General features: G+C 40.3%; 1 protein-coding gene across 1 annotated transcript in view; it reads right to left on the bottom strand.

Moving 5' to 3' along the window:
• LOC128688897 (transcription factor A, mitochondrial) overlaps window positions 1-14,586 on the bottom strand; it is an 80,973-nt gene that overhangs the window by 18,351 nt on the left and 48,036 nt on the right. The window contains exon 4 of the mRNA XM_053776925.2: window positions 7,162-7,366. Coding sequence (XP_053632900.2) covers window positions 7,162-7,366 — 205 coding nt within the window. The remainder of the gene's footprint in view (window positions 1-7,161; window positions 7,367-14,586) is intronic.

The following is a 14,586-nucleotide window of genomic DNA, read 5'->3' as shown; positions in this document are numbered from 1 at the left end:
GGGACCTGAATGCTAAAGTAGGAGAAACCTTTAGAGAGGGTGTGGTAGGTAAGTTTGGGGTGCCAGGTGTAAATGATAATGGGAGCCCTTTGATTGAACTTTGTATAGAAAGGGGTTTAGTTATAGGTAATACATATTTTAAGAAAAAGAGGATAAATAAGTATACACGATATGATGTAGGGCGAAATGACAGTAGTTTGTTGGATTATGTATTGGTAGATAAAAGACTGTTGAGTAGACTTCAGGATGTACATGTTTATAGAGGGGCCACAGATATATCAGATCACTTTCTAGTTGTAGCTACACTGAGAGTAAAAGGTAGATGGGATACAAGGAGAATAGAAGCATCAGGGAAGAGAGAGGTGAAGGTTTATAAACTAAAAGAGGAGGCAGTTAGGGTAAGATATAAACAGCTATTGGAGGATAGATGGGCTAATGAGAGCATAGGCAATGGGGTCGAAGAGGTATGGGCTAGGTTTAAAAATGTAGTGTTAGAGTGTTCAGCAGAAGTTTGTGGTTACAGGAAAGTGGGTGCAGGAGGGAAGAGGAGCGATTGGTGGAATGATGATGTAAAGAGAGTAGTAAGGGAGAAAAAGTTAGCATATGAGAAGTTTTTACAAAGTAGAAGTGATGCAAGGAGGGAAGAGTATATGGAGAAAAAGAGAGAAGTTAAGAGAGTGGTGAAGCAATGTAAAAAGAGAGCAAATGAGAGAGTGGGTGAGATGTTATCAACAAATTTTGTTGAAAATAAGAAAAAGTTTTGGAGTGAGATTAACAAGTTAAGAAAGCCTAGAGAACAAATGGATTTGTCAGTTAAAAATAGGAGAGGAGAGTTATTAAATGGAGAGTTAGAGGTATTGGGAAGATGGAGGGAATATTTTGAGGAATTGTTAAATGTTGATGAAGATAGGGAAGCTGTGATTTCGTGTATAGGGCAAGGAGGAATAACATCTTGTAGGAGTGAGGAAGAGCCAGTTGTGAGTGTGGGGGAAGTTCGTGAGGCAGTAGGTAAAATGAAAGGGGGTAAGGCAGCCGGGATTGATGGGATAAAGATAGAAATGTTAAAAGCAGGTGGGGATATAGTTTTGGAGTGGTTGGTGCAATTATTTAATAAATGTATGGAAGAGGGTAAGGTACCTAGGGATTGGCAGAGAGCATGCATAGTTCCTTTGTATAAAAGCAAAGGGGATAAAAGAGAGTGCAAAAATTATAGGGGGAGAAGTCTGTTGAGTGTACCTGGTAAGGTGTATGGTAGAGTTATAATTGAAAGAATTAAGAGTAAGACGGAGAATAGGATAGCAGATGAACAAGGAGGCTTTAGGAAAGGTAGGGGGTGTGTGGACCAGGTGTTTACAGTGAAACATATAAGTGAACAGTATTTAGATAAGGCTAAAGAGGTCTTTGTGGCATTTATGGATTTGGAAAAGGCGTATGACAGGGTGGATAGGGGGGCAATGTGGCAGATGTTGCAAGTGTATGGTGTAGGAGGTAGGTTACTGAAAGCAGTGAAGAGTTTTTACGAGGATAGTGAGGCTCAAGTTAGAGTATGTAGGAAAGAGGGAAATTTTTTCCCAGTAAAGGTAGGCCTTAGACAAGGATGTGTGATGTCACCGTGGTTGTTTAATATATTTATAGATGGGGTTGTAAGAGAAGTAAATGCGAGGGTCTTGGCAAGAGGCGTGGAGTTAAAAGATAAAGAATCACACACAAAATGGAAGTTGTCACAGCTGCTCTTTGCTGATGACACTGTGCTCTTGGGAGATTCTGAAGAGAAGTTGCAGAGATTGGTGGATGAATTTGGTAGGGTGTGCAAAAGAAGAAAATTAAAGGTGAATACAGGAAAGAGTAAGGTTATGAGGATAACAAAAAGATTAGGTGATGAAAGATTGAATATCAGATTGGAGGGAGAGAGTATGGAGGAGGTGAACGTATTCAGATATTTGGGAGTGGACGTGTCAGCGGATGGGTCTATGAAAGATGAGGTGAATCATAGAATTGATGAGGGAAAAAGAGTGAGTGGTGCACTTAGGAGTCTGTGGAGACAAAGAACTTTGTCCTTGGAGGCAAAGAGGGGAATGTATGAGAGTATAGTTTTACCAACGCTCTTATATGGGTGTGAAGCGTGGGTGATGAATGTTGCAGCGAGGAGAAGGCTGGAGGCAGTGGAGATGTCATGTCTGAGGGCAATGTGTGGTGTGAATATAATGCAGAGAATTCGTAGTTTGGAAGTTAGGAGGAGGTGCGGGATTACCAAAACTGTTGTCCAGAGGGCTGAGGAAGGGTTGTTGAGGTGGTTCGGACATGTAGAGAGAATGGAGCGAAACAGAATGACTTCAAGAGTGTATCTGTCTGTAGTGGAAGGAAGGCGGGGTAGGGGTCGGCCTAGGAAGGGTTGGAGGGAGGGGGTAAAGGAGGTTTTGTGTGCGAGGGGCTTGGACTTCCAGCAGGCATGCGTGAGCGTGTTTGATAGGAGTGAATGGAGACAAATGGTTTTTAATACTTGACGTGCTGTTGGAGTGTGAGCAAAGTAACATTTATGAAGGGATTCAGGGAAACCGGCAGGCCGGACTTGAGTCCTGGAGATGGGAAGTACAGTGCCTGCACTCTGAAGGAGGGGTGTTAATGTTGCAGTTTAAAAACTGTAATGTAAAGCACCCTTCTGGCAAGACAGTGATGGAGTGAATGATGGTGAAAGTTTTTCTTTTTCGGGCCACCCTGCCTTGGTGGGAATCGGCCAGTGTGATAATAAAAAAAAATAATAATTTAGTTGTAGCTACAGTTAGAGTAAGAGGTAAATGGGACAAGAGGAAGGTGGCAACGACAAGTAGGAGGGAAGTGAAAGTGTATAAACTAAGGGAGGAGGAAGTCCGGGTGAGATATAAGCGACTATTGGCAGAAAGGTGGGCTAGTGCAAAGATGAGTAGTGGAGGGGTTGAAGAGGGTTGGATGAGTTTTAAAAATGCAGTATTAGAATGTGGGGCAGAAGTTTGTGGTTATAGGAGGGTGGGGGCAGGAGGAAAAAGGAGTGATTGGTGGAATGATGAAGTAAAGGGTGTGATAAAAGAGAAAAAGTTAGCTTATGAGAGGTTTTTACAAAGCAGAAGTGTTATAAGAAGAGCAGAGTATATGGAGAGTAAAAGAAAGGTGAAGAGAGTGGTGAGAGAGTGCAAAAGGAGAGCAGATGATAGAGTGGAAAGGCACTGTCAAGAAATTTTAATGAAAATAAGAAAAATTTTTGGAGTGAGCTAAACAAATTAAGAAAGCCTAGGGAACGTATGGATTTGTCAGTTAAAAACAGAGTAGGGGAGTTAGTAGATGGGGAGAGGGAGGCATTAGGTAGATGGCAAGAATATTTTGAGGAACTTTTAAATGTTGAGGAAGAAAGGGAGGTGGTAATTTCATGCACTGGCCAGGGAGGTATACCATCTTTTAGGAGTGAAGAAGAGCAGAATCTAAGTGTGGGGGAGGTACGTGAGGTATTACGTAGAATGAAAGGGCTCATGACAGAAATGTTAAAAGCAGGGGGGGATATAATGTTGGAGTGGTTGGTACTTTTGTTTAATAAATGTATGAAAGAGGGGAAGGTATCTAGGGATTGGAGGAGAGCATGTATAGTCCCTTTATATAAAGGGAAGGGGGACAAAAGAGATTGTAAAGATTATAGGGGAATAAGTTTACTGAGTATACCAGGAAAAGTGTACGGTAGGGTTATTATTGAAAGAATTAGAGGTAAGACAGAATGTAGGATTGCGGATGAGCAAGGAGGTTTCAGAGTGGGTAGGGGATGTGTAGATCAAGTGTTTACATTGAAGCATATATGTGAACAGTATTTAGATAAAGGTAGGGAAGTTTTTATTGCATTTACGGATTTAGAAAAGGCATATGATAGAGTGGATAGGGGAGCAATGTGGCAGATGTTGCAAGTATATGGAATAGGTGGTAAGTTACTAAATGCTGTAAAGAGTTTTTATGAGGATAGTGAGGCTCAGGTTAGGGTGTGTAGAAGAGAGGTTGTTTAATATATTTATAGATGGGGTTGTAAAAGAAGTAAATGCTAGGGTGTTCGGGAGAGGGGTGGGATTAAATTATGGGGAATCAAATACAAAATGGGAATTGACACAGTTACTTTTTGCTGATGATACTGTGCTTATGGGAAATTCTAAAGAAAAATTGCAAAGGTTAGTGGATGAGTTTGGGAGTGTGTGTAAAGGTAGAAAGTTGAAAGTGAACATAGAAAAGAGTAAGGTGATGAGGGTATCAAATGATTTAGATAAAGAAAAATTGGATATCAAATTGGGGAGGAGGAGTATGGAAGAAGTGAATGTTTTCAGATACTTGGGAGTCAACGTGTCGGTGGATGGATTTATGAAGGATGAGGTAAATCATAGAATTGATGAGGGAAAAAAGGTGAGTGGTGCGTTGAGGTATATGTGGAGTCAAAAAACGTTATCTATGGAGGCAAAGAAGGGAATGTATGAAAGTATAGTAGTACCAACACTCTTATATGGGTGTGAAGCTTGGGTTGTGAATGCAGCAGCGAGGAGGCGGTTGGAGGCAGTGGAGATGTCCTGTCTAAGGGCAATATGTGGTGTAAATATTATGCAGAAAATTCGGAGTGTGGAAATTAGGAGAAGGTGTGGATTTAATAAAAGTATTAGTCAGAGGGCTAGAGAGGGGTTGTTGAGGTGGTTTGGTCATTTAGAGAGAATGGATCAAAGTAGAATGACATGGAAAGCATTTAAATCTGTAGGAGAAGGAAGGTGGGGTAGGGGTCATCCTCGAAAAGGTTGGAAGGAAGGGGTAAGGGAGGTTTTGTGGGCGAGGGGCTTGGACTTCCAGCAGGCATGCATGAGCGTATTCGATGGGAGTGAATGGAGACGAATGGTATTTGGGACCTGACGATCTGTTGGAATGTGAGCAGGGTAATATTTAGTGAAGGGATTCAGGGAAACTGGTTATTTTTATATAGCCGGACTTGTGTCCTGGAAATGGGAAGTACAATGCCTGCACTCTAAAGGAGGGGTTCGGGATATTAGCAGTTTGCAGGGATATGTTGTGTATCTTTATACGTATATGCTTCTAAACTGTTGTGTTCTGAGCACCTCTGCAAAAACAGTGATTATGTGTGAGTGAGGTGAAAGCGTTGAATGATGATGAAAGTATTTTCTTTTTGGGGATTTTCTTTCTTTTTGGGTCACCCTGCCTCGGTGGGAGACGGCCGACTTGTTAAAAAAAAAAAAAAAAAAACAGCAAACCCCCTAGATTAACATTTTTTGAGTTTGACCAATTATTGTACTGAAATGACTGAGCATTCATTCAACATACTAATGTTGGCAACACCATTCATGTTCAAGATAATACACAAAACAGTAGTAAAAGCTCATTGTAAGTGTACATTACAATAGAGTTGTAGTCAGGATTACATTTTAGTTTCTTAAACTCTTCTAGTAAATACAGCTGCTCCTCACTTTATGATGGTTCAACATACAATATTTTGACTTTACAATAGTGCGATAGCAATACTGTACAGTACTGTACATTTATTGATAGGATAAGCTTGTATTCATTCATTTACTTTTCATTACTGGTATTTAGTTACAGTAATTATCTGTTTATTTACTTATTCAGAGACAATAGTTATTTATTTACTCATTTATTTATCGTATCATAGTTATGATCGGTTCATCGGAGCATAAACCCATCGTAAGTTGAGGAGCACTTTTTTTTTTTCAACACGTTGGCCGTCTCCCACTGAGGCAGGTGATCAAAAAGAGAGAAACACTTTCACCACCATTCAACACTTTCGCCATCACTTACACATAATCACTGTTTTTGCAGAGGCGCTCAGATACGACAGTTTAGATGTCACTCTAAACAGTCAAATCCCTCTTCCTTTAATGTGCAGGCATTGTACTTCCCACCCCTAGGACTCAAGTCCAGCTAACAAGTTTCCCTAAATCCCTTCACAAAATATTACCTTACTCACCAACTGCTTGTCAGGTCCTAAAAAACAATTGTCTCCATTCACTCCTATCTAACACACACATGCCTGCTGCATGTTCAAGCTCATTGCATACAGAAATTACAATTAAAGAAGGGTATTAACCCTTTCACTGTCGGTCCTGAAATATTACGGCTTGCAAGCCAGTGTCGGTCCCGTATTACTATGCCAAAATTCTAGCGGCATCCAATCTTGCAAGAGAAAACTGGTAGGCCCTACAAATGAGAGAATGGGTCTGAGTGGTCAGTGTGCGCAGTATAAAAAAATCCTGCAGCAAGCGGTGCATAATGAGAAAAATAAAACTCTGACCGCGATTTTGGTTTAAAACAGCGACTTTGCGGTGCAATTTCATATGGTATTTTTGGTTTATTCTCATTTTCTTGGTCTCATTTGAGAGAATGGGATATATATTACAGAAACAGAAGATTTTGAATGGTTTACAGGCTCAAAGTACCTTGAAATTGAGCTCAAAGTAGCAGGGTAAGCAAATCAGGTCACGCGTCCAATATACGTCAACCGGTGGGTCTAATATGCTTTCACAAATGTGCCGACATTATTTATACCATTGTTACAACAATGCAGTAGTCTGCCTAACAGTAAATCTTCTATTTTTTTGTGCAAATAAAAATTCAAAATGGAAAGCAAGCGTAATATAAGAGGGGCCTGGAGACATGACTAATGAACAGAGAATACGCTATTTTAGTGTTAGGTATGTTTGCATTGTCAATTCTGGACCCTATTTTGAAACTGACTTTCCTTGAATTGTATATGAAATTGGCCAAATTACCAATTTCTGATCACTTCACTGGGTAGCTGAAATAGATAAATGGGCAGATTTTTGTACTTAATCATTAGAACAAAACGAGTTCTAGTGAAACAGCTATGAGTTTGGTTGACTGGAACAATGGAACTGGCGGAATATGGGGCTCAAAATGGTCAAAATCGCTGATGCATAAACATTGCCGAGATCGCTAACTTCACAAGAGCATTATTCTGCAAGTTCTCCATCATCGAGAAAAGATTATCATTTCATGAAAAAAAAATATTTTTGTTTTTAAATTCTTCGACATTGAGAGCAAGTTTGTCTAGCAGGGGTCTGGACAGTGAAAGGGTTAAGTTACTTTCATCAAGCAAAAAAAAAAAAAAAAGTGATAATGTACCTTTGATGGTGTTTCTCCTCTGTCGAGTGAAATCATAAACAATGTAAAACCATTGCCTGGGTATCTGGGTTTGCCCAGCATGTTTGCTTCCTTTTTCTTCTCCCGTCGTTTTCCTTGCCTTATCTTATCCTTGGCCTGTTTCTCCTTCAGATCCCTTATACTCTCCACTTGAGATGGAATAAGAGTTGACATATACTTCTTGTACCTGAAGTCATTAATGAAGTATTAATTGCAAAAACATTTAACCAAGACATGAAACAACAAATCTGAGTTTTGATGCCAGCATACATCTGACAAGCCAACAGTTGAATGAAAAATACACAATGTGCTCTTTTTGTTTTTTTTTAGTTACCTTGGTAGATATTAGTGGGAGTAGTGTAAGGAGGATTAGGCAAACAAATTTATTATGCATATTATATAAATAATTGACAATGTGGGAACAGTCAAAGTGCACATTCCACTGTTTTGGGTTTTGGTGAGGTGAATCACTGCTACTACCAAAATTATGCTTCTGTCCTGGTATTATGTAGACAGCAGCAGAACTGTGGCTAATGAGTATGCAGGTTCAGTATCCCTTATTTGAAAATCCAGAATTTGAAATGCTCTGATATCTAAAACATTTTTTGAGTGCCAACATGCTGACACAAATGGAAATTTTCAGTCAGCTCTGGGGAGGGGCCCATGAGTTGTGCAGGTCTGAGTGCCCAGACATTTTCAACACGTGACCTCACACACCCTGGATGGTGCTCTGTTGGTGCAATGAAGTAGGCCTACCAGTCCATGTTAGGGAGAGAGTGGAGAGTACATCTGCCATCACTGCTCCAACACCTTACAGTACATCTGCCATAACTGCATTAACACCTGCCAGTACACCTGACATCAGCACTCCAATACCTGCTGGCACACCTAGCAGCAGTGCTTCATCTGCCGATACCAAGTCAGGTTTTTCTCCACCAGAGATTGGTGCAGCTAATAATCAGGCCAACAATGCACCTGAACAAGTGCTGGGCCAAAGTACGAACAGCAGGGATATAGATGGTAAAGCTGGATGAGGTCGTGGAAGAGGAGGTAGTCACCTACAGCTGTCTCACCTTCCACCAACACAGTCCCAGGAAAATGCTCACTGGGTACACAATCATCAAGCTCACTAGCAGCAGAACCTAACAACTACCTACAAGACACCACGTGCAATTACTGTCACAGGATGGGACATTGGGAGGACCAGTGTCATAAGAAAAAGAAACCTGACCGACAGGATCACCAGTTCTTTTAGAGATTTGTTCTCGGAACACACCAACAGGATCTCAGAATTGGTGAACACATACATTGTTCACCTAGTATTCCTATCTCGGTTCAGCAGGTGGCTTTGTCCCTTATACAAGACCACAGAGTTATATTTCAAAAGGAGTACATGCCCAGCTCATTGATGCTGTCATCCCTACTCACCTAGAAATGATGCTCTTCAAGCTATGCATAAACACTAGTACCTCTGTACTAGCATGTGCATTATACAGACTTCATTAGCAACATGCAGACCCTATCAACTTCCTGATGGAAAATGTGGACTCCCTCCTCCTCCTCCTTCAACATAAATGTCAACATATTATAATTGTTGGTGGCCTCAAACAACACCTCATACAGAGAGATTCTGATGACTTTCTTGCAGTATTTGATACAAGAAACTTTGCTGATTTCCCTACTGACATCTCTGGCTCCTCCCTCGACCAAGAGTGAATGATCTAGCTGATGGCATAGTCATTTGCCAATCCTTGGCTATGTTGGATCATCTGACCTCTAGGCTGTCTTTACAACAATGAAGATTCCAACAGAACAAGATGAAGAGTCCACACACACACAACCTGGATGTGGGAAATAGGAAACTGGCTGGCTCTTTACTCTGAGCTTGCCACCCCCGATTGGAATGCTCTTCTCCCAGGTGATGTTGACAGCCAAGTGACTCCCTTCAATGAATACATCCTTAATGTTCAAAAAGAATACATCCTTAATGTTCAAAAAGAATACATCCCTCACTGGCAGTACATGACAAAGTCTACAGATCAGCCTTAATAATAATAATAATAATAATAATAATAATAATAATAATAATAATAATAATAATAATAATAATAAAATTACAGATCAGCCTTAATAATAATAATAATAAAATTTTATTTCAACATGATGTATGTTTGTACATAGGAATATAATAGTTGGGTGTACATGCCAAAAGCCTCTTAATATTCAAAGCATTTTGGCCAAACTTAAAACTTAGGATTAATAAGGCAATAACAGTACATATGGTTATTGGGTAAGTTAAAATGAATACAAGATCATTTTGAATATTCTATTAGGTTGTGCTAAATGGCTTTATTAAGTTTTGTAGAGAAGAATTACAATTCTGATTATTAATCTTAGGTGGACACAATGGAATAATTAACATTTGAGATGAATGTGGAACCTTGGTTTTCGTATGCCCTAGTCTGTATGTAAAACTATCGTTATTCTCTATAAAATGTATTTTTTGTTAATATTTCCAATAAGAAATAATGTAAATCCAATTAATCCATTTCAGACACCCAAAAAATATCAACAAAAAATACATTTTATAGAGAATAACTATAGTTTTTTCTAGGTAGTAGGTTGGTAGACAGCAACCGCTCAGGGAGGTACTACCGTCCTGCCAAGTGAGTGTAAAATGGAAGCCTGTAATTGTTTTACATGATGGTAGGATTTCTGGTGTCTTTTTATTCTGTCTCATACACATGCAAGATTTCAGATATGTCTTGCTACTTCTACTTACACTTAGGTCACACTACACATACATGTACAAGCATATATATATATACACACACCCCTCTGGGTTTTCTTCTATTTTCTTTCTAGTTCTTGTTTTTGTTTATTTCCTCTTACCTCCATTGGGAAGTTTAACAGAATTCTTCCTCCATAAGCCATGCATGTTGTAAGAGGCGACTAAAATGCCGGGAGCAAGGGGCTAGTAACCTCTTCTCCTGTATATATTACTAAATGTAAAAGGAGAAACTTTCATTTTTCCTTTTGGGCCACCCCGCCTCGGTGGGATACGGCCGGTGTGTTGAAAGAAAGAAAGAACTATAGTTTTTACATATAGACTAGGGCGTATGAAAACCGCGGTTCCACTGTACTGAGATTAAGTATAAAGTTTTACCCATGTTCATGATATTGAGCCTTGGTTCAACTTACACTGAGAGCTGCTACTGCTAAGTACAAGGCTTGGAGAAAATATAAGAGGCATCCCACTATCTATAATAGGAACCCTGCACAGGCAAGCCTGTTGGCAAATGGAATTAGTCCAAAACTGGATCATCTCCAGACAGGAAGCTGACAAAGTGGGCTCCAAAACCTGGTGGTCCTTACTCAAGGATAAACAAGGTAATTCACCTGATGAAATTATTCCAGCTCTAAATCAGCAGGATGGAACCATCTCTACTAGCAGTGAGGAGAAAGCTGACCTCTTTGCTGAACACTTTGTTGCCAAGATGCAAGTTCCTGATCCAGCAAGGGAACTTCCTTGGCCAGCCACAACAACCGTCAAAGTTGTCAGTGGTGATAAGGCAGGATGATATGTATCTTCTTAAATTGCTGGACAAAGAAAAAGCTGTTGATCCAGATAAGTTGAGCAAAAGATTGCTGAGATGTGCAGACCAGCTAGCAGCACCTCTAACTCACATCTATTAGCACTGCCTAGCACAGTGTAACTGGCCTTCTCTGTGGAAAGAGGCAAATGTAGTCCCTGTTCACAAAAAAAAAAAGTAGGGTGGAAATCGGCAACTTCAAACCAATGTCACTCATATCAATCACTGGCAAGATTATTGAGACACGAATCCCATATTATTATTATTATAATCAAGGGGGAAGCGCTAAACCCGGAGGATTATACAGCGCCTGGGGGGGGGGGATGTGGAAGGCATTCAGGCTTAATTCGGGGAACTGGAGCACAGATCCAATTCCCTAAATCAAGAGCCCCTCACCATAATCAAGGAACCTTCCTTGAGGGGTACACGAATCCCATAGCATATGACATTTTTCGACTACCACTCACTTCTTTGCGACCATCAATATGGTTTCAGAAAATGTCACTCTGCTGCTGATCTGCTGTTAAACCTTTCCACTAGCTTGTGCTGCTGGATCTGGTGCAGTGCTCCATCCTTGAGTGGAGGTGACCAGACTGGGTGAGTCATTGGTCTAATCGGGGGAGGGGGAATGGACCTGCTCTGCATGTGTCAGTAGGCCTTTTGCAGTGTTCCTTCTTTCTTATGTTCTTATGTTCTAAGTGGCACTACTTACTGGATGAATCCAAAGTCAGCTGCTTAGTAGCACTGGACTCTGCTGGTGCTTTCGACTAAGTATGGCACCAGGGACTCTTGGCAAAACTGCAAGCACTGGGAACTGCTGGCTCTAATAATCAAGACTACCCTTATGAACTGTGTTGTAAAGTTGCAGCTAAGATAATCCATCAAAGGGAAGCATTTCATGAAGACCTGATACTGATACTATTGACAAGGACTGCAAGTCCCATAGTAAAGTCAACTCAGAAGTAAATAACTGGTGGAATTCTGTCATCATTAGGGCTCCACAGATAGAAAGAGTTCAAAACACTGCAATTAGTGATTCTAACACAGTTCCTCTGACCACCACAGAGGCAACAGATCAATTTTCCAGCAATTAAGCAAACCTTTGATCTGTTAACTCTCCCACACCTGACAGCATACCTTCCAGTTCACCTGACATCACTGCTTTAACACCTGACAGTACAAATAACATCAATGATCCAACAACTGCCAGGACACCTGCCAGTACACCTGGTAGCAGTGTTCCATCTGCCAATACTGAGTAAGGATTTTCTCCACCAGAGATTGATGCAGTTAATAATCAGGAGACCAACACTGCACCTGAACAAGTGCTGCACCAAGGTACGAACAGCAGGGACATATCTGACAGAACTAAACGAGGGCATAGTAGAAGGTGTGGAAGAGGAAGAAGACACCTACAGCCATCTCAATTCCCACCAACACAGTCCCAGGAAAACATTCACCAGGTTTATAATCATCAGGCTCATCAGTGGCAGAACCTACAGATATATCAGCTACTGAATCAGCAGCAAAACACAAGAGGCACAACACATAGGAGTCCACCCTCCCAGGCACCTAGGCAGTGCTCTTGCTGTCACTGGAGGGGAAACACCACTGACAAGATACCAGGTGTAATTACTGTCACAAGAGGGGACATCAGGAGGACCAGTATCAGAAGAAAATGGAACTTGGCAGACAGGATCCCCTGCAGGATCTCTGAACTGATGAACATATTCATATGTCACCCACCCAGTTACTCCTATCTCGGCCCAGCAGGTGGTTTGTGTCTCATACAAGACCACAGACCTACATCCCAGCAGCTGACCCGGTGTCCTACCTGTCTCAGGGGCAGGCACCTTACACACCCACCAACTCAAGCTGAACACAATCATGAAGAGCCAATCTATCAGCATCCTGTTGGCCAACATTAGAGGATTTATTACCGATGTTGGAGAGCTCACAAACAGTTTTGTGAACACTCAACGTCCTGACATAATCGCTGTAAATGAAACATTTTTGGATGACAGGACTCCAGAAAATTTTGCAAGAATTGCTGGCTACACCTCATGGATCAGAAGAGACAGGCAAAGGCAAGGAGGAGGTGTTGCTGTATGCTTCTCTAAAAGTGTACATGCCCAGCTCATTGATATTGCCATCCCTACTCACCTAGAAATGATATTCTTTAACCCTTTCAGGGTCGAGAGGCCCTCCCCAAAACTTGTTCTCAGGGTCGAAAATTTTTCGGAAAAAAAAAAATTATTCTTATGAAAAGATAAGAGAATCTTTTCCTGATCATAATGACACCAAAAGTATGAAATTTGATGGAAAATTTACGGAATTACGTTCTCGGGAAGTTATCGGTCTCGACGATGTTTACACATCGGCGATTTTGCCCACTAGAACGCCTTTTTTTCTATCAAATGAGTACAAGAAACCACCCATTTACCGATTTCAACTATCCAATAAAGCAGCCAGAATTTAGCAATTTTGCCAATTTCACACAAATTTCAAAAGATGCCAATTTCCGAATAGGGTCCAGAATAAACAAGAAAGGCATTCCTGGCACTAAAATAACAAGTTCTCTGTTCGTTAGTCACATCCCCAAGACCCTCTTATATTTCTTTGGCTTTCCACTTTGAATTTTTATTCTTACAAAAAAATAGAAGATTTACTGTTATGCTGACTACAGCATTAGTGTAAAAATGGTATAAATAATATCAGTGCACTTGTGAAAGAATATTAGACTCACCAGTTGACGTGTATTGGACGCTTGGCATGATTTGTTTACTTTTGAACTTTGGTAAAAATCGAACATTTCTGCTACTTTGAGCTCAATTTCAAGGTACTTTTCATTGTAAAACCAGTCAAAATCATCTCAATTTCTGTAATATGTCTTCCATCCTATAAAATGAGACGAGGAAAACTAGAATACAACAATAAATACCATACGAAAATACAATGCAAAGTTGCTGTTTTAACCCTTTCAGGGTTAAAACAGCGACTTTCTTTGACACTGGTGCCCCAATGTCCAAGAAATTTTGAAAAAAAAAAAAAAAAAATTCTTACAGAATTAAAGAGTGTATTTTTGTGAAGGTAATAAAACAAAAAACAATTCTGATCAGTACTTACCGAGATACAGTGCCGAGAAGTTGACCCAAAATGACCAGGTGGAGGCAACATCGACAATTTCCACATACGCGCATTATTTTATTTTACGTTTTTTGTAGTTTTTTTCTTTTCTATTTTTTCTTTTCCTACTAACATTTGGGGCCTGAGATATTTGAGGCCTGTATATAATGTATATATATAAACTCACTGTATTGAACACAATAACCGCACGAAAGTTATTATCATATTATTGTTTACCACTTTTGTTTATTACAATAAACATGCACAAATCTTGTATAATACTAATGTTCTATCATATATTTACAATCGCTGGACATGTTTTTAGAACTGCTGGAGCTTGTGGAACTTCTTGAAACAAGGCACCATGCACAGAGGTACCTTACATTCCTCGCACATAAACCGAGTGTCTTTGCTTCTTTGTTGCCGCTGTTTTGTTTGTGCACAGACAATGCATCTCTTCTGAGCAAATTTCTTCTTAGTTGCAGGAAGCTGTATTATGAAATGATCACCTTCCCTCCTCAAACGCTTGGGTATATTCTGAGGAGTTTGAGGACCTTGTTGTATAGCAGGTGTTGTTACCTGGTACTTCATTATGAGTTGTCTGACAACAGACAAACAAAATTCACCATACAGTGGTCTGTTGCCAGTCTTCATTTGGTACATATTATATGCATTGAGCATTGAAATG

The sequence above is a fragment of the Cherax quadricarinatus genome, chromosome 29, assembly GCF_038502225.1.
Source record: "Cherax quadricarinatus isolate ZL_2023a chromosome 29, ASM3850222v1, whole genome shotgun sequence".
Classification (NCBI taxonomy): domain Eukaryota; kingdom Metazoa; phylum Arthropoda; class Malacostraca; order Decapoda; family Parastacidae; genus Cherax; species Cherax quadricarinatus.
This window is presented reverse-complemented; position numbering and strand designations above follow the sequence as displayed.